Source organism: Cebus imitator, unplaced genomic scaffold (assembly GCF_001604975.1).
Source record: "Cebus imitator isolate Cc_AM_T3 unplaced genomic scaffold, Cebus_imitator-1.0 Scaffold17, whole genome shotgun sequence".
Lineage (NCBI taxonomy): Eukaryota > Metazoa > Chordata > Mammalia > Primates > Cebidae > Cebus > Cebus imitator.
Window position 1 is genome coordinate 11,558,130 of NW_016107332.1, and position 24,446 is coordinate 11,582,575.

The 24,446-nt window shown below is 36.6% G+C and overlaps 1 protein-coding gene across 3 annotated transcripts in view; it reads left to right on the top strand.

Moving 5' to 3' along the window:
- Positions 1-24,446, top strand: part of LOC108290741 (bifunctional heparan sulfate N-deacetylase/N-sulfotransferase 3) — a 200,711-nt gene that overhangs the window by 150,369 nt on the left and 25,896 nt on the right. For all 3 annotated transcript variants that reach the window (XM_017510653.2, XM_017510642.2, XM_017510664.2), the window contains exons 7-8: positions 16,939-17,121; positions 19,403-19,499. In XM_017510653.2, coding sequence (XP_017366142.1) covers positions 16,939-17,121; positions 19,403-19,499 — 280 coding nt within the window. The remainder of the gene's footprint in view (positions 1-16,938; positions 17,122-19,402; positions 19,500-24,446) is intronic.

Genomic DNA, 24,446 nt, shown 5'->3' on the forward strand with positions numbered 1-24,446 from the left:
ATAATCATGTGGTTTTTGTTTTGGTTCTGTTTATGTGGTGAATTACGTTTATAGACTTGCGTATGTTGAACCAGCCTTGCATCCCCGAGATGAAGCCTACTTGATCATGGTGGATAAGCTTTTTGATGTGCTGTTGCAATCAGCTTGCCAGTATTTTATTGATTTTTGCATCTATGTTCATCATGGATATTGGCCTGAAGTTTTCTTTTCTTGTTGAGTCTCTGCCAGGTTTTGGTATCAGGATGATGTGGGTCTCATAAAATGATTTGGCAAGGATTCCCTCTTTTTGGATTATTTGGAATAGTTTCAGAAGGAATCGTACCAGCTCCTCTTTGTATGTCTGGTAGAATTTGGCTGTGAACCCATCTGGGCCTGGGCTTTTTTTGGGTGGTAGGCTCTTAATTGCTGCTTCAATTCAGACCTTGTTGTTGGTCTATTCAGGGTTTCGATTTCTTCCTGGTTTAGGCTTGGGAGGAGGCAAGTGTCCAGGAATTTATCTATTTCTTTGAGGTTTACTAGTTTATGTGCATAGCGTTGTTTGTAATAATTTCTGATGATGGTTTGAATTTCTGTGGAATCTGTGGTGATATCCCCTTTATTATTTTTTATTGCATCTATTTGGTTATTCTCTCTTTTCCTTTTTATTCATCTGGATAGTGGTCTATTTTGTTGATATTTTCGAAAAACCAGCTCCTGCATTTATTGATTTTTTGAAGGGTTTTTTGTGTCTCTATCTCCTTCACTTCTGCTCTTAGTTATTTCTTGTCTTCTGCTAGGTTTTGAGTTTTTTTGATCTTGCTCCTGTAGCTCTTTCAATTTTGTTGATAGGGTGTCAATTTTCGATCTCTCCTTGCTTCTCATGTGGACACTTATTGCTATATATTTTCCTCTAGAGACTGCTTTAAATGTGTCCCAGAGATTCTGGTATGTTGTGTCTTCGTTCTCGTTGGTTTCAAAGAACATCTTTATTTCTGCCTTCATTTCATTGTTTATCCAGTCAACATTCAAGAGCCAGTTGTTCAGTTTCCATGAAGCTGTGCGGTTCTGAGTTAGTTTCTGCATTCTGAGTTCTAACTTGATTGCACTGTGGTCTGAGAGACTGTTATGATTTCCATTCTTTTGCATTTGCTGAGGAGTGATTTGCTTCCAATTAAGTGGTCAACTTTAGAGTACGTGTGATGTGGTGCTGAGAAGAATGTATATTCTGTGGATTTGGGGTGGACAGTTCTGTAAATGTTTATTTGGTTTGCTTGGTCCAGGTCTGAGTTCAAGTCCTGGATATCCTTATTAACTTACTGTCTGGTTGATCTGTCTAATATTGACAATGGGATGTTAAAGTCTCCCACTATTATTGTGTGGGAGTCTAAGTCTCTCTGTAAGTCATTAAGAACTTGCCTTATGTATGGGTGCTCCTGTATTCGGTGCGTATATATTTAAGATCGTTAGCTCTTGTTGCATTGATCCTTTTACCATTATGTAATGTCCTTCTTTGTCTCTTTTGATGTTTGTTGGTTTAAAGTCTATTTTATCAGAGACAACAATTTCAACTCCTGCTTTTTTTTTGCTCTCCATTTGCTTGGTAAATCTTCCTCCATCCCTTTATTTTGAGCCTTTGTGTACCCTTGCATGTGAGATGGGTTTCCTGGATACACCACACCGATGGGTTTTGGCTTTTTATCCAATTTGCCAGTCTGTGTCTTTTGATTGGGGTATTTAGTCCACTTACATTTAGGGTTAATATTGTTATGTGTGAATTTGATACTGCCATTTTAATGCTAGCTGGCTGTTTTGTGCGTTAGTTGATGCAGATTCTTGATTGTGTTGATGCTCTTTACCATTTGGTATGTTTTTGGAGTGGCTGGTACTGATTGTTCCTTTATATGTGTAGAGCCTCTTTCAGGAGCTCTTGTAAAGCAGGCCTGGTGGTGATGAAATCTCTGAGTACTTCCTTGTTCACAAAGGATTTTATTTTTCCTTCACTTATGAAGCTTAGTTTGGCTGGATATGAGATTCTGGGTTGAAAGTTCTTTTCTTTAAGGATGTTGAATACTGGCCCTCACTCTCTTCTGGCCTGTAGGATTTCTGCTGAGAGATCTGCTGTGAGTCTGATGGGCTTCCCTTTGTGGGTAACCCGACCTTTCTCTCTGGCTGCCCTTAGTATTTTCTCCTTCATTTCAACCCTGGTGAGTCTGGCGATTATGTGCCTTGGGGTTGCTCTTCTTGAGGAATATCTTTGTGGTATTCTCTGTATTTCCTGGAATTGAATATTGGCCTGCCTTGCTAGGTTGGGGAAGTTTTCCTGGAGAATATCTAAACTGGCTATTCTAGTTAGCAATTCCTCTAACCTTTTTTCAAGGTTCTTAGCTTCCTCTCATTTGGTCAGAATATGTTCCTTTAGCTCAGAGGAGTTTGTTATTACCCGCCTTCTGAAACCTACGTCTGTCAATTCAACAAACTTATCCTCCATCCAGTTGTGTTCCCTTGCTGGGGAGGAGTTGTGATCCCTTAGAGGAGAAGAGGCGTTCTGATTTTTGGAACTTATCTTTGCAGATTTTCCTACCTTTGATCTTTGATGTTGGTGACCTTCGGATAGTGTTTCTGTGTGGATATCCTTTTTGTTGATGTTGATGCTATTCCTTTTTGTTTGCTAGTTTTCCTTCTAATAGTCAGGCCCCTCTGCTGCAGGTCTGCTGGAGTTTGCTGAGGTCCACTCCATACCTTGTTTGCCTGGGTGTTGCCAGCAGAGGCTGCAGAAGAGCAAAGATTGCTGCCTGTTCCTTCCCCTGGAAGCTTCGTCCCAGAGGGGCACCCACAAGATGCCAGCTGGAGCTCTCCTGTATGAGGTGTCTGTTGACCCCTCATGGGAGGTGTCTCCCCATCAGGAGGCATGGGGGTGAGGGACCCACTTGAGGAGGCAGTCTGTCCCTTAGCAGAGCTCAATCTGCTCTCTTCAGACCTGGCTGATAGAAATGTTTAATCTGCTGAAGCTGCACCCACAGCTGCCTTTTCCTCCTGGTGCTCTGTCCCAGGGAGATGGGAGTTTTATCTATAAGTCCCTAACTGAGGCTGCTGCCTTTCTTTCAGAGATGCCCTTCCCAGAAAGAAGGAATCTAGAGAGGCTGTCTGGCTACAATGGCTTTGCTGAGCTGCGGTGGGATCTACCCAGTTCTAACTTCCTGGTGGCTTTGCTTACACTGTGAGGGGAAAACCGCCTATTCAAGCATCAGTAATGGCAGATTCCCCTCCCTCTACTAAGCTCGGACATCCCAGATTGACTTCAGACTGCTGTGCTGACAGCAAGAATTTCAAGCCAGTGGATCTTAGCTTGTTGAGGTCTGGGAGAGTGGGATCCGCTGAGCAAGACCACTTGGCTCCCTGGCTTCAGCCCCCTTTCCAGGGGAGTGAACAGTTCTATCTCACTAGCATTCCAGGCACCCCTGGAATATGAAAGAGGAAAAAAAAAACTCCTACAGCTAGCTCAGTGTCTGCCCAATGGCAGTCCAGCTTTGTGCTTGAAACCCAGGGCCCTAGTGGCATAAGCACCCAAGAAAATCTCTTGGTCTGTGGGTTGCAAAGACCATGGAAAAAGCATAGTGTCTGGGTCAAAGTGCACTGTTCCTCATGGCATCCTTTGGCTGAAGGAGAGAGTTCCCCAACTCCTTGTGCTTCCCAGGTAGAAGATGCCCCCAAATCCTTGTGCTTCCCAGGTAGAAGAGCTTTGGCTCACCCTCTGTGGGCTGCACCCACTGTCTAACCAGCCCCAATGAGATGAGCCAGGTACCTCAGTTGGAAATGAAGAAATCACCCACCTTCTGTGTTGATCTTGCTGGGAGCTGCAGACTGGAGCTGTTCCTATTTGGCCATCTTGCCAGCCACTCCTCCTACACCTTTAAAGTCTACCTGATTTGGACATTATTTTTAAATGGATGAAGGTTCTTTGGATGGCGGACTTATTTTTTTTCTATACATCAGGAAATGACCAAATGAGCTCCAAAATATAAGCATACTCACAAGCCTTCCTCCAAATAGATCAAATAATTATGACAGGTTAGCCTTGCATGCAAAAATTTTGAGACAAGTCAAAATGTCGTATTTTACCCAATCTCAGGTAACATGGGTTTCTTGGATACTTACTATGCTGTCAGACACTATATTGAACTTCTAATATGTATTCTCATTGAATCCTCACATGTAATTCATCTGATGCTGTTAAAGCTAACATTTGCTCCCCTATAGTCTGATGAAAGAATATTTTTCTGCCTTTCTTCTTAGTCTTATTCACATTTGGTTTCTTTTTCATCTGCAGCTCATTATCAATTGAAAGCTAAATAGTCAAAGCTAACACAATTTCCAAATAATGCTTCCAGCCAGCAAGAATCATGCAAGATAAAAAGCAGTGATTTGACATGAAAAGGACAATTTTCCTCACAGCTCGAACATAAATTGTCACCATTCATGAACTCCAGTAGACGGCTTCTTTTTGATTTGTTCTTATTCATGCCCCAGCTGAATAGGAATGAAGCCCAGGGCACAGGGCCAGTGTGCTGAACCCAAGACAGGTGGTATATAAGATAACTAGCCTTTAAAATATGCATTTTGTTTGAACCTTCAATTTCATCCACTTCTAAAAATTTTTTCTAGGAATATAGTCAGATACAAACTAAGATGTATCAATGATGATGACCAATCCATTGTTGTTTAAAATAATAAAAATTATAAGCAAACTAAAGGACCAAAAATAAAAAGGTGACTAAGGAAATTGTGATAATTTATAAGATAAATTTCTATTTAGCCATTAAATATATATACGCACACACACACATTTTAAAGCATTTTAAATGTGTGTGTGTGTGAATATATATTTAATGGCTAAATAGAAATTTAAAGCATATTTTAGCATCAAAATGCTAAAGATATATTGCTAAGCAACAAACACTATGTATCAAGTTATACCATACTTTAACATGCACATACATTTTATATAAAAATAATTTATGCACAATTTATTATACATATTTTATATATAAATTATATATGTAAGATTTTATAATGAAAACAATTAAGCCATTTTTTTTCCTTTTCTACATTTTCTGGTTTTTATCTTGAATGTATAATTTTTAAAAGCAGAAAGCCCACTTAAGATATAGACTTCGGCCAGGCGCGGTGGCTCACGCCTATAATCCCAGTACTTTGGGAGGCCAAGGTGGGTGGATCACGAGGTCAAGAGATCAAGACCATCCTGGTCAACATGGTGAAACTCCGTCTCTACTAAAAATACAAAAAAAATTAGCTGGGCGTGGTGGCGCACGCCTCTAGTCCCAGCTACTCGTGAGGCTGAGGCGGGAGAATTGCTTGAACCCAGGAGGCGGAGGTTGCAGTGAGCTGAGATCATGCCACTGCACTCCAGCCTGGGTAACAAGAGCGAAACTCTGTCTCAAAAAAAAAAAAAAAAAAAAAAAAAAAAAAACAAATACTTTTCGGTAGGCTATTATGCAATTAGATTAAGTTTAACAAACACTTCTGTAATGAACCATACACATGACTATAGATTTATTATTCTTGATATATTATTATTGTTTTGGAGAAACATTATTTATTATGTACAGTTTCTTTCTAGCAGCTCACCAGCCTCATCAGAATAGCCTTCCACTTTCTTAACCCTCTTATCTGCATCCATCAAAGTATATCTGATCACTTCTACCAAGCAAGATTCCTGGTCCCTGCTCTTGATAAGCTTACAGTTTAGCAAGAGGAATGTATAACAAGTCAAGACAACTAATTCTAATGATTGTTATAAGACAGCATAGGGTATAGTGGAGATACAAAGAGGAAGTAGTGACCTCAAACTGGAAAAGCCATGGTAGCTCAAGAGACAGGAAGGTATTCCAGGTAGAATAAAAAACTCTACCAATGCATGAAATCATTCACACTTGGATGGAAAATAAAAGCAAGAGCAAGTGGGAACATATAAAGATGAAGAAGGAGGTAAGGGTATTATCATGATGGACTCTTGAATCATCAAAGGCACACCCTCTACAGCTGCACCAGCCACAGCTGGCGAAAAATGAGAAATACCTCGTTAATAAGTCTTATGTTGATTCATGCTGAAATCACATTTTATATACATGGGGTTAAATTGGTTAAATTAAGCATATTATTTAAATTAATGTTATTCAATTATTTTTATTTTTCATAATGTGGCTACTAAATGTATATTTTAAATTACACATGACTCACAATATATATCTATTGGAAAGCATTGTTTTAGAGGATAGATTACAGGAGCACAGTCCTAGAAGGAGGAAGACCAGTTAGAAAGCTTTTAAAAGAATCCAGGTAAGATTCAGTGAGAGATTAAACCAGACAAGTGCAAACAGAGATAGAGAGGATCAGTTGGAGTTATAAGAGACTGTATTGACAAAACAAGATCAGTTCAATAAGAAATGAGGAACTGGTAAGTGTCTGGAATGCATTCAGTTGTTTGGCTTGATAACCATATGAACAGTAATCTTAGGCAAAATAAAGAATATAAAAGAAAGACCAGATCTAGCTGTAAAGATTCATTCATTCAAATATTATTTATTGAGCATCTACTATGTGCCAATTATTATTTAGCTGGTTAGGTGCTAGGAAACTAGCAATAATGAAACAGATAAGGTCCCTGCTCTCCTGGAGATTATTTACACTCTATTGTGAACACATAATGAGCTCAATTTATCTATGTTTAAACTGAGATGGCTATGGCACATTCAGTTAAAAATGACAACTAGACACTTACATATAAAATTTAGGAGAAAGAGAGGAATGGTAGTTTAAGATTTGGGGATCATTGTGGTGATTCCACCTATAGTCAGCACGTAAAGAACAAAACGCTGAAAAACACCAGCTATCTAAAGGTCATGTGGAGAAGGAAGAATTGTGAAAGATATAGATGAAGGAGAACTGGGAGAAAACAGTGTAAAAAAGCCAAGGAAGAAGATTTTAAGTGTGATCAACCATGCCAAATGGAGTAGATTGGTTAATGCAATGACTACCAAGTATCCACATGTAGCTAAGAGGCTATAACTTACCTTTGAGAAGGCATTTTCCATGGGGTGGTGGGGACAAAACCCAAGTAACAAAGTACTGAAATGTGAATGGAGGTGAGAGTCAAGTCAGCACCTGACTTTGTATACATTGAGTTAAATTAATTTAACCATTTAACAGATTGAGCTAAGTGCTGTTTCTTTGAAGAACTTGGCTGGGTAGGACAGTGGCTAGAAAGATAAAATCTCAAGAGAGAGCCTAAGATGAGAAAGATTCAAATATGTTTTCAGGTATGAGGGAAGGACCAGTGGAGAGGACTGAAAATTGAGGAAACAGGAATATGTGATAGAATAAGATCTCATGGGAGCTGAAAGCAGATGGGATGAAAAGCACTGAGGGATGTATTAGTCTTGAATACAAAATAGAACACCTTTGCTTAACACTCCAGGTGTCAGGAGGAATTTTTAAAACACAAGTGTGTGTAAAGAAGGACTTGAAAGAGTTCCTGCCTGATGACCAGCACTCTCTGTTAATTAGGGGATGAATAGCTAGGGAAACTATGGAAAGTGAAAAGTGAGCAGAAGGCCTCCAGAGAGGGATGAAAGTTTGAAATAGCTGCTGAAGGGAACAGAAGAGCAAGGTGACAATAAATAAGAAGAATATCCAGTGGTACTAAGGATTCCATTGAGATTGGGGACCATATGCTTATGTGCTATGAATAGCTCCCATTGTGTGTTTTTTCTCTAGCTGTGCTGAACAGTCCATATGCGGAAGTGAACTAATTAAATGGAAAACTGGCCCAACATCTCATATTTGCAGAGCATTGAAAGCAGAAAGATGATCTGGGAATCCAAGGGTAATGGTAGCAGAGAAATTCAAAACGTTGCAGATAGAATATTGCCTGATAGAAGAAATGATCAGAAGCACATTAATTGATGCAGAAAAAAAATAAGAGGGTTAAGAGATTGGAAGGCTATCCTGATAAGGCCGGTGAGCTGCTAGAAAGAAACTGTAAATAAGAAATAATTTTTCTCCAAAATAACAATAATATATCAACAAAAAAAAATAGCTGTTACTGACCAGGTGCAGTGGCTCACGCCTGTAATCCCAGCCCTTTGGGAGGCCAAGGTGGGTGGATCACAACATCAAGAAATGGAGACCATCCTGCCCAACATGGTGAAACCCTGTCTCTACTAAAAACACAAAAAGTAGCTGGGCATAGTGGCACGTGCCTGTAGTGCCAGCTACTTGGGAGGCTGAGGAGGGAGAATTGCTTGAACCCAGGAGGCAGAGGTTGCAGTGAGCTGAGATCACGCCACTGCACCCCAGCCTGGCATACAGCAAGACTCCATCTCAAAAATAACTATTAATAAATAAGTCGGCCGGGCGCAGTGGCTCAAGCCTGTAATCCCAGCACTTTGGGAGGCCGAGGCAGGTGGATCACGAGGTCAAGAGATTGAGACCACCCTGGTCAACATGGTGAAACCCCGTCTCTACTAAAAATACAAAAAATTAGCTGGGCATGGTGGTGCGTGCCTGTAATCCCAGCTACTCAGGAGGCTGAGGCAGGAGAATTGCCTGAACCCAGGAGGTGGAGGTTGCGGTGAGCCGAGATTGCGCCATTGCACTCCAGCCTGGGTAACATGAGTGAAACTCTGTCTCAAAAAAAATAAATAAATAAAATAAAATAAAAATAAATAAGTCTTATTAATTAACCAATTACTATGTAACGGGCAGTGTTTTAAATTTTTTTTTAGCTTTACAGTTTATTGTAATAACAACCCTGTGAGGTAATTACTATTATTATATCTTTTTGTTTTCATTTAAACAAGTAAAGTACTGAGAGTTTAAATAACTTGCTAAGACTGTAGAGCCAGTAGGTGGGGGAGCTCTCTTTCTTCATCACTGTACAGGCCAAAGTCAAAGACATAAACAGTTTATTTACAAAGGAGTGAGGTTTCACAGAAAACAAAGGGAAATGGACAGTAAGAAAATAAGTAGAGACAAAAGAGGCAGAGTTCAGAAAAAAAGAGCACACAGCGAATGGGGAGAAAGTTAGAGGAGACAAGTTTGAGGAGGCCTACAATTTTAATGGTGCTAAAAGATTACCAGAATGAGTGACACTGAAAAAATCACTGAGCCTAGATTTTTTCAACTTTGCAAATAAGATTATTGGAGCCAGTTCAAGGCACATACAATATATTACAGGACAGTTCAGAGAATAAAGTTGAAAGGTCCTTGCCAGCCTCCAAGGAACTTTGAATCTAGAGATGAATAAAACAAGTATGTTTAAGAAGCACAAGATAAGCCAGGGTCAGAAAATGTCAGAAAGACAAAACTAGATGTTCTAGGGCTCACATTTTTAAAAACAAGGTATTTGCCTAGAGAGATATGAAACAGTGGACATGACACTCTTGAATACATAAAACTGAGCTAAGTAGCAAAGTGAGGCAGCATATTTACAGAGAGAAGAAACTGTATAAACAAAGCCATGGAGAGGCAAGTGCAAGAAATATTGTGAAGCAGCAAGCAAGGCAAGTTGGCTGGTTTACCCTGCACACATAAGGGGTACAGAAGGGAAGTCTGTAAAGCTAAACTGGGACCATATAATGCCTCAGGTTGACACACTGAACTTTATTCAATTCAAAAGCTAATGAGGCCCTAGGAAATTATAGAATAGGAAATTCAAGCCCAGAGCATCATTAGAATATCCTTTCTGCTCAGAATTTTGTAGTTATTTTTCAGAATGAGACGTGCTCATGTGACGGTATAAAATCTTGACAGTGATGGAACTCATATATTTACACGATGATAAAAATGAAACTTCCAGAGTTTGTTCATTGCCCTACATAAAAATAAGCTGGTTTCCTTACTTTTTCTGTTAAGAGTATTTCTCGTCTGGGGATCTAAGTCAAGGAAGAAGAAGGACAGGAAGTAAATTACAATATACTCTTTCTTTGCCATGTTGCCCTTAAAATGCCATGAAATAAAGCAAAAGTGAATGTGAAAGGCAGCCTTTTAAATAAAGAAATCATAAATAACCCATGCGCCTGAGAGGTACATAGAGAAATGGAGAATTTTGCTTTGGTTAAAAAACAAGATTGACACACAGACACAGTAAAAAATGATAAAGAGGATATTATCACTGACCTCACAGAAATACAAACTACCATCAGAGACTATTTTAAATACCTCGCCACAAATAAACTAGAAAATCTGGAAGAAATGGATAAATTCCTAGACACATACACCCTCCTAAGACTAAACCCGGAAGAAGTTGAATCTCAGACTAGACCAATAACAAGTTCTGAAACTGAGGCAATAATTAATAGACTACCAACCAAAAGAATCCCAAGACCAGACTAATTCACAGCTGAATTCTACCAGAAGTAAAAAGAGGAGCTGGTATCATTCCTTCTGAAACTATTCTAAACAATTGAAAAGGAATGACTCCTCCCTAACTCATCTTAAGAGGCCAGCATCATCCTGATACCAAAACCCGGCAAAGACAAAACAAAAAAAAGAAATCTTCAGGCCGATATCCCTGATGAACATCAATGTGAAAATCTTCTATAAAATACTGGCAAACTGAATCCATCCACATATCAAGAAGCCTATCCACCCCAATCCAGTCAGCTTCATCCCTGGGATGCGAGGCTGGTCAACATATGCAAATCAATAAATGTAATCCATCACATAAACAGAACAAATAACAAAAATGACATGATTATCTCAATAGATGCAGAAAAGGCCTTTGATAAAATTCAACATCCCTTCATGTTAAAAACTTTTAATAAACTGATAGTGATGGAATATATATCAAAATAATGAGAGCTATTTATGACAAACCCACAGCCAATATCATACTGAATGGACAAAAGTTGGAAGCATTGCCTTTGAAAACTGGCCCAAGACAAGGATGCCTTCTCTTACCATGGCTATTCAACACAGTATTGGAAGTTCTGGCCAGAGCATTCAAGGAAGAGAAAGAAAGAAGTAGTCAAGTAAGAAGAGAGGAAATCAATTGTCTCTCTTTGCAAACAACATGATTCTATATTTAGAAAACCCCCATCGTCTCAGCCCAAAACTCCTTAAGCTGATAAGCAACTTCAGCAAAGTCTCAGGATACAAAATCAATGTGCAAAAAAATCACAGACATTCCTATACACCAACAATAGACAAGCAGAGAGCCAAATGATGAATGAACTCCCATTCACAATTGCTACAAAGAGAATAAAACACCTAGGAATACAACTTACAAGGGATGTGAAAGACTTCTTCAAGGAGAACCACAAACCACTGCTCAAAGAAATAAGAGAGGACACAAACAAATGGAAAAACATTCCATGTTCATGGATAGGAAGAATCAATATCATGAAAATGGCCATACTGCCCAAAGTAATTTATAGATTCAATGCTATTCACTTCAAAGTACTATTGACATGCTTTGCAGAATTAGAAAAAAAAAAGCTATTAAAATTTCATATGGAACCAAAAAAAAAGACATCAGATAGCCAAGACAATCCTAACTAAAAAGAACAATGCAGAAGGTATCACGCTACCTGACTTCAAACTATACTACAAGGCTACAGTAACAAAACAACATGATACTGGTACTGAAACGGACATATAGACCAATGGAACAAAACAGAGGTCTCAGAAATAACAGCACACATCTATGACCATCTGATCGTTGACATACCTGACAAAAACAAGCAATAGGGAAAGGATTCTCTATTTAATAAATGGTGCTGGGAAAACTGGTTAGCCATATGCAGAAAACAAAAACGGGACCCCTTCCTTATTCCTTATACATAACTCAAGATGGATTAAAGACTTAAACATGTAAAACTCAAAACCATGAAAACTCCAGAAGAAAACCTAGGTAATACCATTCAGGACACAGGCATGGGCAAAGACTTCATGACTAAAACACCAAAAGCAATTGCAACAAAAGCCAAAATTGACAAATGTGATTATAATTAAGCTAAAGAGCTTCTGTGCATGAAAAGAAACTATCATCAGAGTGAACGGGCAACTTACAGAATGGGAGAAAATTTTTGCAGTCTACCCATGTGACAAAGGTCTAATATCCAGAATCTTCAAGGAACTTAAACAAATTTAAAAGAAAAAAGCAAACAACTTCATCCAAAAAATGGGCAAAAGATATGAACAGACACTTCTCAAAAGAAGACTTTTATGCAGCCAACAAATATATGAAAAAAAGCTCAACATCACCGATGATTAGAGAAATGCAAATCAAAACCACATTGAGATACCATCTCATGCTAGTGAGGCTGTGGAAAAACAGGAACTCTATACACTGTTGGTAGGAATGTTAATTAGTTAAACCATTGTGGAAGACAGTGTGGCAATTCCTCAAGGATCTAGAACTAGAAATTTGACCCAGCAATCCCATTACTGGTATATATCCCAAAGGAACATAAATCATTCTACTACAAAGACAAATGCACACGTATGTATATTGCAGCACTATTTACAATAGCAAAGACATGGAACCAACTCGAATTCCCATCAATGATAGGCTGGATAAAGAAAAGGTGGTACATATACAGCATGGAATACTATATCGCCATAGAAAGGAATTAGATCATGTACTTTGCAAGGACATGGATGAAGCTGGAAGCCATCATCTTCAGCAAACTAATACAGGAACAGAAAACCAAATACCACATGTTCTCAGTCATGTGAGGGAGTTGAACAATGAGAACACATGGACATAAGGAGGGGAACAACACACAGAGAGGCCAGTTGGGGGATGGGGCCTAGGGGAGGGAGGACATTAGGACAAATGGCTAATGCATATGGGGCTTAAAACTTAGATGACAGGTTGATAGTGCAGCAAACCACCATGGCACATGTATACCTAGATAACAAACCTGTACATTCTGGACTTATATCCCAGAACTTAAAATTTAAAAAAAAAAATGAAATAAATAGGATTGAAAAGAATCAGGAGCCAAATGCATATGTCTGTATAAACCATTTCTCTTTTTAGCAATCTTCTGAACATCACCACACATGTGTCAGCAGTACAAAAACCCTCGAAAGGCATGGCCAAGGGCACTTACCAAGTTTTTTTTTTTTTATACTATGGACAACTCTAAGTCTAGGATATTGACACATATGTATGAACTTTTAAAAGGCATTCAAAAAGGACTACTACAAAGCAACCAATGTGTTTGATGATCTGAATCTTTTCTATGGGAATAAAATACACATTTCTATGGAAAATAAAAATTTCTCTGGGAGGACTGGGTCTAGCCAGATTTTCTCAAACTGCATTCCAATGACAATGCATCAAGACCATTAGGGATGACTAAAATGCAGGTACCACGGCCTCCACCAGACCTAGAAAATCAGAATCTCTGAGTATAAAGACTGGTAATCAGAATGCTTTAAAAGTTCTCAGTTGATTTGTTTGTATCCTAAACCTTTTGAATCTTTGGTCACCCAGAAGGATACTAAAGCAAAACAAAACTTGTTGACAGAGGGAAAAAGTTTGCTGTAATCTCTCTTCTACCTTCTGAATTCTGACTCTTTTCATGAACAAAATTTAAAAGAATGAGCAGCATATTTACATTTGCACCCTCAGAATGAAGCAAAGCATCTGGCAAATAGAAGAATAATCAGAAAAATATTTGTAGATTTAAACTGAGGAGAATGGTCATGAAAGGCATAGTTTATAATAAATAACATACTTTCTTTTACATCCATACTTCCTCTCCTCTTCCAGCCTTCTCCAAAGAAAGAGAATATTTACTGTATTTTCAACAGTGTTTGCACTAGGACCTATATTTTGCTTTTTGTTCTTGGTAGTGATCCATGCATTCTCTCATACCTGGGCTTAATAAAGTCACAGGATTGATGCTAGAAAATATGGGTTAAGTTTCCTACATTTTTCTCTTAGTTACACTTTGAAAAATGGTATCTGTTTCCCTTCTCATAACGTGTGTGGTATTTGACATTTACCTTTTCCCTTTTACAGAAAAAAAAATGCACAGATAACCATCTTGCTATACACATCCATATCTTGCAGACTAGAAAGAATTTTTTCAGTTGTTAATCAAATAAACATTATGCGTTCAGCAGAGTTTCCAATGATTTGAGTTTTAAGCAGCTAATTAGTCTTTTTAATGACAACTAATTACTCATAGTGTGTTTATGGCAAAAATAGTTTTATAGATGCAACTGTCACTTCTATTGACACTTTTCTTCTCATTGGAATCTTCAAGTGCAATAAAAATAATTTATTTTGACCCATTTCATCTTTAAAAAAAAAAAAAACAAACAAACAACAAATAAAACCACAGTCCTTAAGTACTCTTGAAATTGTAAAAGTATCATCTTTAGGAAAAGAATAATATCTACTTCTCCTAAACTAGCAGCCTTTTGTTTCTTTCTATGCTGTACAGAAATTGTTGTCAGGTGAGGAATTGCCAAGAAGTGAAATGACATTATAAATGTCACAGGTCAGTACATAGGTAAGGAAGAAATGCTGTCTGGAAAGCAAGCTAACTTTTTGACCAAAACATTCTTGTTATATCTGTTTTTGCCAATTCTGTTGCTTAATGTGTATACCTTCCTAATTAAAAAATAACAAAGAAAACTTAGAGAGGTTACATGTTCAGCAAAAGATAGGCAATATTCCAGGTCTAGAAAAAAATACTGTGATTCATGAAAAAAAGTTCAAAAAGAAATTGAAATATATTGCATCCTGACAAACCATACTCCCTTAAAGCTTTGCATTTCTTTAGGAGCACAAAACAAATCTTAGGTGAGAGTCCAGAGTCTAAGAGGGTCATAAGGTGACATGCTTTACAAAGACATTACTAGACCATCCTTTAGCTTATGGTGCACCTCACATTGTATTAAAGTGGGAATATTAAAACAAACTTGAACATCTGGGAAAAGTTCCATGCTTTGAAGCTATGTAGGTTTTCTTTTACAGAACTAAGTTCAACACCTTATAAGTATCACCTTAATTCTTGCAAATCAGGTTCAGTTTGATGAAAAGCAATGTCCCTAACAAGCTCATAACTCATTTTGGGTTGTGTCTGTCTTTATCAGAAAGAGTAGCACTTTTTTACTTTCTACAGTCATGCAGGTAGAGAGTGGCTCTCTGCTTTAATAGTCAGAATAAAATGTTTTCTTAGGTTAAAAACTGAATTCAAGCCAGGCACAGTGGCTCAGGCCTGCAATCCCAGCACTTTGGGAGGCCAAGGCAGGCGGATCACCTGAGGTCAGGAGTCCTGACCAACATGGAGAAACCCCATCTCTAAAACAATAAATAAATAAATAACAAAAATAAAATAAAGTGAATTCAGAGGGATTTCAAATGTATTAGTATCACGGGGTCATATAGCATCTCTGTTTCCCATTTTCTGTTCCATGCAGATATTATTCAAGTAAAATATAACACATATAGACTTACTGACAAATCTTTCATAAAAATAAAGCAAGAAATTTGAACTTACTAACTAGGTTAAAAACACATGCTTTTTAATTGCTTTTTCTTTTTAATTAGGAGAAAGGGTGACCAGAAGTATTATTTTGCTACCTTATTGAGCTACATTGAAAAATGTGGCATGTAAAACAAATCAGCAAAGACTACCTCCAACAAATGTTAGAAAAAAACTTCCAAATTTAAGAATGATTTTCATAAGTTTCTCAATCACCTAATGTTCTAATAAATTTTACAGGAGAAAAAGAGGAAATTTAAGTCACAGAAGTGAAGCTACTATTAAAAAATAACCAGAAGTTTTAATTTTAAGTCTCATTTTTTAGAAAGACCCAAATCAGTAAAAGTCTTACTTCCCAATTCTGTGACTGCATTGGTCCGCTAGTACAGATAGTTATTTTGCTTGCAAAAATTCAAAGATTTAATATACATTCAGGCAGAGGGAATAGAAATACAAATATTCTTCATCACATGAAGGCTTTAATGTAAAAGCCTGCAGGATTTGTTCCATAGCATATAATATTACTATTTCCACTTATTCATAGTTGTTAATTACATTTTTATTTATTGTATTAAATCTTAATATAACTTTTTCTCTCATCTCTGTCATATTACCTCAGTAAATTTTCTTGAATATTTCTTTCAGCCTCTTAATGAATGACCTGTTAAACTCATTATTATGACTATAATAAACCGTTACTACTTTCACATGACATTATATATTTTAGGAAAGTATTATCATCACATAAATTATTTTATGATCTTTTTTATAGCAGCATAAATGCCACAATGGTTTTATCATTAAAAACCTCATACAGAAGAATTCATTTGTCAACACTAACCAACAAAAATTATTTGCATTCACTTAAAGCAGTGGCTTTAAAAATACCCATTCTACATCTACATCCCAGACCAACACAATCTAACCTACAGAGTTCAAATTTATTTTTCCACACTTGCTGTGATTTTTTTTTTCAATGCATGGATTCAATGTAGGTCAGCTGCTTCCATAGGAAGTGTCAGTTTTATCTAGCCAACCGTTAAATATTTTTCTTAAAGGAGGTGTTTTATATTGGGAATACTGGAACTAAAGAATATGAAAAATGGCATGAGAAACATATAGGTTATTTTATTCAGCATCAGTCTTATACCAACATGGGTATATGCAGCTACTGATATTGAAAGTATTTTTTGTTATGAAATATATGAAAATTTCAGGGAAAAAAATCCTCAAGTCCTGCTGATAACACATCCTCCAGTATGTGTTAATATAATTAGGGTTTTGGGGATATGTCGCAAATCCAAAAACACACCATGAATTCAAACCCTATGCCAACTACTTAAGAAAAAAAACTTGCATCACTGTGATTATTCTGCCCTCTAGTGTAAAGTAAATGGTATTTACACTGAAGTTCATTTGCTTTTTTCAGATCAGCATTTTCATGACCCATTTGTCCAACTATGGGAATGACCGACTGGGATTATATACATTTGTTAATCTGGCCAATTTTGTGAAGAGCTGGACCAACCTGCGACTTCAGACCCTGCCTCCAGTACAACTGGCCCACAAGTATTTTGAGCTGTTTCCTGATCAGAAAGACCCTCTCTGGCAGGTAAAATTAATTCAGTAATTGATATAACCAATTAATTCCAGGAACATAGTTCTGTGAGATATCCCAAATCTGAAAAGTGAAGGCATCTGAGAAAAACTACATTTTGGAAATGTTAGATTTGAGAAACTACTCCTTCCTAAACTGTCATTTTCTATCATGGTGACTACATATTGCACCCAATTCCCTGTTCCCTTACACATTCAGAATTATGGGATTCAGAAAGCTCAGTGACGGATTCACTGGATGTGATGTTTTCAATCAGGAGTGAGAGATAAATCTACAGATTGCAATAGGCTGCAAGAGTAGAAGATGATAAACAGATTGTTAGGCAGGTAGCCTTTGAACACATCCCCATATCTCCAATGACTAAACCATAGAGGATCTCCGAGAAGAGTTCAGAACTGACATCTGCCTTCTTAACCATGTCGTACACCAACAGCCAACAGCCACAGAATGTGAACAGCTTTCAAGAGTATTAATTGGGGATTAATATGGGGGAAAGCATTTCATGGGAAAATCACTGAGCTTAAGATAAAATACCACATTTATATGGCATATTCAAATGGTTCCGAAGGTAACCTAGATATGAAAGCATAGAGTCTTATGTATCATAGAATTGCAGGAACAACTTTGAATTTAAATTGTCCACTCTATGATCTGTGAAAAATAATAATTTTGGGAAATAATTACATATTGCTTACTGTATGTCCAACTGGGCACTTTACATGTGTTAACTCATTTAATCCTCACAACTACCTTAAGTGGTAGGTACAGTTATAATTTGCATTTACAGATAAAGAAACTGAAGCACAGAAAGGCTGAGTCAATTAAGCAAGGTCACATGGCTAGTGTGTGGTGAAGCAGGAATCAGTTATAGACCATCTGGCTCCAAATGTTGTACTTCTTAATCACTGCTCTAAACACTACTAGAGAACAGACAGAGCTGATGGTAAAACAATAACGATCTTCAGAAGCAGAACTCAGTAAATTCCACAAACTGAAGTTGTTAACTCTGAACTTTATATTCAATGCATTCAGATTGAAGTTTTTAAACTTTATATTCAAAGCGTTCAGCTTTCAACCCTAAGTTAATAGCCTCCTGAGCACAAACAGATAACTCCAAGAAGAGACATAACTGCCCATATAGCAGGTTAAAGTTGTTGGTGTGGACTTATGACTGCATATTACTTTTTGGTTGTTTTAACAAGCATTTTTTCATTTTAACCACCACAAAATGTCACCAAATGTTAGCCAATGGAAAGGCACGCAATTTTCCTGCTAATTTAACCTCATTTTTAAACTGAAATCTTTATTATTTCAGGCAATAAGTTTTAAACTTGTTTTTTTTTTTTTTTTCAGAACAGCCAAAAAGAATACTCTCACTTTAGTCTTAACATCTGTTAGTTATTAAAAATAAGCAGAAGGCTTATTTAACTTCATATATCTATGGTATTAATTGACTAGAAATAAAAAGTGGTACTGTTTGCCCATTCCTGGAATATTAAAGGGTACTGTAATTCTTCCTCCTTTTCTACATAATTTATACTCTGCTCTAAAAATGAAGGGTGTTCTAAATAGGACTTGCACGGTGGGTGTTGGTGTGACATATTATAGGCCAAAAAGCAGAATCCCTAAGGTAGCAAATTGCTCTCATTATGCCCTTTTGCTAAAACTTAGGACTTTCTACCATCATAATTATATTTTTAGATAAACATTTATCAACCTTTGAAGGCAGCTGCAAAGTATCTGCCGTCTGTTTAGATAGTATTATTTTGGCAAGATCCCTATCCCTTTGAAGCACAGCTGGAAAGCTCAAAGTTACTTAGAATAAAAATCTGACATCTTATACTTCAGTTATGTATTGAATACTGAGAATGTATCATCTTTTAGGTTAGCAGGAAGCATAGTCTCCACCCAGTAAGCTAACTATTTTATATATATATATGTATATAAAATAACTATTATATATATATAAAGAGAGAGAGAGAGAGAGAGAGAGAAACTGCTAGTAGCTGATTAAACTCTTTGTGCTATGAGACTGTTGACCCAAAGCGGAAATACTTCCTCTCTCCAACCTCCTCTGTAGACTCTCAACCTCAAGATGGAAAGGAGTTGTTCAGAACTTCCATGATGCTACTTCAGTGCTTTCGTCTTTTAAAACAGCCTTATTTTTTTATCCCAGTGCTTCCTGGTATACCTTTAAAGAACACACATTAGAAAAGCTGGCCCACAATGGACACAATCTTGAAAAAAAGTATCTCTATGTTCTTCTCCCATTTAGAATCCTTGCGATGACAAACGCCACAGAGACATTTGGTCTAAAGAAAAAACTTGTGATCGCTTACCTAAATTCTTGGTAATAGGACCCCAGAAAACTGGTGAGAACTTTTTATGTTGTGATTAACCAGTGTAAAATTCCTGATGACTAGACAATGAGTTCTTGTCACAATAAGTTCATAAACTTCCCATAACTGCTAATGAATGAACATGTTTTTCTCCGACATAATTTTCATTCAGCTGAGTAATGTACCTAAATGCTTATCAAAGTGTTTTTAAGTGAAAAGAATAAAGCAGATGTCACAGCATTCAGATGTCCACCAGTCAATTTGGTGGCACAGGTAATTTTTTCCCAGATACTTTAATTGAAAAGCATTGTACTTAGCATTTCTAAAATCAAAGCTAATCACTGACAGGATTGTATCAAAAGTCAAGAGGGACACATACAAGTATCTATAACTCTTTATAATAAATCCCTTCTAAAAAAATAGTCCCTTAGGCTGCCATTTTCCTAACATTATTTGTAAACTATTTCTTACGGAGATGACTATTTTCTAAAAGTCTAAAAGATGTTTGACAAGCAGAATTCCTAGACATACACAAAACTTTGTGCTAAGAAAGGTGTTTATTCATACCCAGGAGAAATCTTTTTTCCCTTTTCTTAAATTGGTGTGCAATTTTTCCCCGATAAACTTCTTGTTTCTAAGAATCAGTATTAAAATGAAGCCCCATGGAAGCTTTAAACTACCAGACATTCATGCTGTATCCTGCATGATAAATTATTTGGGGCCCTTGGTTTCTGGCTTCACAGAATACAGCCTTTACAATCTTATTTTTGCTAAGGGAAATACATTCCCTCTCCTCAATGATCTAGAAATAACTGAGGAAAGTTCTGTGCAATGTACACAGGGAGTTTAGCATATTCATTTTTTTCTTAATGTCATTTGCAGATATCAATCTGAAAACAATAAATATTACAAATATTTATACTTTTCTTGTCCTACTTCACTTGTCCTTATCTATCTAAAGTCAAAAGGCAACTAGGACAACATTTAAACTAAAATCTCTTTGGTGAACTCCCTCTGTCATCACATAACCTTGTCAAGACTGATCACATCCTGAAGGCTTTCTAAAGCATTTTGCTTTGAAAGTCCTACAGGATTCACTTCCTCTTGTGTTGTGCTGGATATGCAGACATTTTGATATCATGGTTAGATGGTAGAATTATTACTTGTCCTCTTAAACTCAATTGGGTTTCCAAATATTTGCTACAATTTGGATATGACATTTGTCATTGGAAAAGACTTTTTATAGAACTTGATTCTTTTTTATAGAAATTGATTTTTTCCCAGTTTTGTTGACATATAATTTACATGCAATAAAATCCACCCATTTTAAATGTACAATTAGCTGAAGTCTGAACATTGTGCACAGTTGTGTCTACCACATTCGAGATACAGTTGTTAGCCTAAGAAAATCTCTCCATGTCCCTTTGCAGTCTATCCCCTCCATCCACCACATCCCCAGCCACAAGCAACTACTTTCTACCACTACAGTTTTGCCTTTTCTAGAACTTCATGTAAATGGAAGCATGTAGTGTGTCTTTTGCATGTGATTTCTTTCATTTAGCATAATACTTTTGAGATTCATGTTGCTGTAGATATCCATATTTTATGAAACTGATTTTTTAATTATTTTCTCGTATCAGTCACATGAAAATTAAATAACTTCATTCTTAACTATAATTTTGTGAAAAGTATTTTTTTGGGCCAGGCCTGGTGGCTCATGCCTGTAATCCCAGCACTTTGGGTGGTCGAGGCAGGTAGATCACCTGAGGTGAGGAGTTCAAGACCAGCCTGACCAATATGTGAAACCCCGTCACTACTAAAAATACAAAAATTAGCCAGGCATGGTGACATGAGCCTGTAGTCCCAGGTACTCGGGAGGCTGAGGCAGGAGAATCGCTGGAACTTGGAAGGCAGAGGTTGCAGTGAGCCAAGATCACACCACTGCACTCCAGTCTGGACAACAGAGTAAAACTCCATCTCAAAAACTATATATCTTTTTTCTGGATAATTTTGCACAGATTTCTAGTTATCTGCATATTCAAATATTTTTCAGTGTGGAAGCTGACAAAAATATAAAACTGAAGATTTATAGGTGGTTATTTAAGAATGTATCTATGATTATGTAGTTGAGTTACCACTGATAAAGTATATACGCAGGACAGTTTATTTAGACCCAGTAATACATCTAGGTAAAGACAGAATTCAGAAACCAGAACTTAAAATTTTTTTAACACTGATAAATTGCATTATACCTTTTATTGACTATGTAAAATAATTAGATTACATTCATTTTTCCTGTTTGTCTAATTAATGCTGGTCATGAAAGGCTACTAAAAGTGAACTAAATATATTTAATACAATTTTTAAAAATAAGATCCAGAAAAGAATGTTTTCAGTTGATCTAAGAAAGAAATTAATCTGTTTTTCATTCTCACATTATAATGGCAATACTTATTTCCAAAAAGATTATTTTTAATTTTAAAAATGCCTCATGCATATAAACTATTAAATCTCAAGTACCTAATTGAGATTAAATTGTATTTAATATATTTATTATAATGCTAAGTTACATCTCAATAAAGTTTTTATCTGGAAAAATACCCTTTATGGCACTCTTTAGGTGCTTTCATATAGGTTACCTCATTGATCCTCATAAACCCTGATAGCTAAGTATTTTCTTCCCCACTACACAGATGGAAAAACGAAAACTCATGAGAGGTTAAATATTTTTTGTTCAAATTCACACAGCTGGTAAGTACAAGAAATAAAAATCCTGATCCTAGAATTTACCTAACTTCAAAGAACATGCTCTTTCTATATTACCATGGATTTCATGTAATGGAGCATCTTTTCCTCCAATAAATTTTAGATATTGCTTCACAGTTATTCTAAGTCAGTGATTCTCAAGGGTGGTTGCCAGACCAGCAGCATAAGCATCACCAGATAACTTAATCAGATAAGTGTGAATCCTTGGGTTATAACAAAGACTTGCTGAATCAGAGATACTGGGGAAGAGCTGAGCTATCTGTGTTTTAACAAGCCCCCCATATGAATCTGATGCATGTTAGTTGGAGGACCACTATTTTAAGGCATGCTTGTGAAGAACATTTTTACTTTGTATATTATAGATTACTATGTTTTATTCCCTATAATGATCTATGATTATAGACAAAGTGTTCATTGTTTGGCTCAGATGTAATATAGGAAGATTGCCTCTTTCAATTTATTTTTTAAGACAATATTGCCATTGACAGAGTTATTTTAACTATTTTTCTATTGTATAGATATGGTAGATTTTAGTAAATAAATACTAAAGAAAGCTTAACTTATAAATATTTAAATAGTATGTATTTACTTAAATATTACCATATTTGTACTATTTAAGCAAATCAACACTAAAATACTACTTTACTACCATGTTAATACTATTTAAGGGCTGGGCACAGTGGCTCATGCCTGTAATCCCATCACTTTAGGAGGCCAAGGCAGGTGGATCACCTGAGATCAGGAGTTTGAGACCAGCCTGACCAACATGGTGAAATGCTATCTCTACTAAAAATATAAAAATTAGCTGGGCATGCTGGCAGGCGCCTGTAATGAGGCTGAGGCACGAGAATCACTTGAGCCCAGAAGGAGAAAGTTGTGGTGAGCTGAGATCACACCATTGCACCCCAGCATGGGTAACAGAGCAAGACTCCATCTCAAAAAAAAAAAAAAAAACTATTTAAGTAAATACTAGCATATTGATGCTATTTAAATAAATACTATACTATCATATTAATACTATTTATACCATTATTTAATTAGTATTATTAATAATATATTAATGCCATTTAAGTTAATAAATACTAAAGAAAACTTATTGAAAGAAAATTCAAAATTTTGTACAAATGGCAACATGACGTAATTACTAAGCAAAATTAGAGTAGCAATTTCTCCAAGTGAGAGAAATAAGGCCATGTCTTATTACTATTGCTAGCTATTGCCTTGGAATATAATTAACAAGTCCTGCTCCACAGATTGTGTAATAGTGTAAATAAGAGTATATTTCTCTCTTCAGAGTAGCCAATACCTATGAATACTTTTACGATCTTAAAAACACAGTCACAGTTATGAGTATTACATACATGGTTAAATTTTGACAAACCGAACCCAAACTGCCTTACTTTCTCTTGTACCAATCTGACCAAGCTACACACTTTATCTCCTCATTTAGGCTTATAAAACACTAATCGTACAGTTTATGACATTGCTCACTTTTTGAAAAATCATACCCTTGCTCCCCAATAGTCACAAATAGATATGAGTACCTGTGATATGTAATTCTCTTCCCTATTAAATGCAAATTTTATGTTATGTCACTAAGAAAGGGCACAATTTTTTTCAAATTTAGCAATTTAAACAATTTTTGACACTACTTTTATAAAAATATACGTACATTCAGGCTTACGCAAATTTGTTGAAAGATTAAATTCTGTCTTAAGTTTTAGTAGCTTTCATAGGCCTCAGGAAGAACTTAATATGAGAACCCAAGTATTGACTTTGGTAATGTAATATATTAAATAATAATATATTGCATTTATATAGTGCCTTATTACTGTCAAAATGTCTTCAGGTACATGTCCTTTCATTCTCAAAGAAAATCTATGAAATAAGCAAGGCAGGTGATTTTCCATTAAGAAAGCTGAGACAGGCCAGGTGAGTGGCTCACTCCTGTATTCTCAGCACTTTGGGAGCCCGAGGTGGGAGGATTGCACTAGCTCAAGCATTCAAGACTAGCTTGAGCAACATAGCGAGACTTCATCTCTACTAAAAATAAAAAAAACTTTACAAACTCAGCCAAGCTCAGTGGTACATGCCTATAGTCCCAGCTGTTTGAGAGGCTGAGAAAGGAGGATCCCATGAGCCTGGTGTTGAGGTTGTAGTGAGCTATGATTCCACCACCACACTCCAGCCTGGGCAACATAGTGAGACATTGTC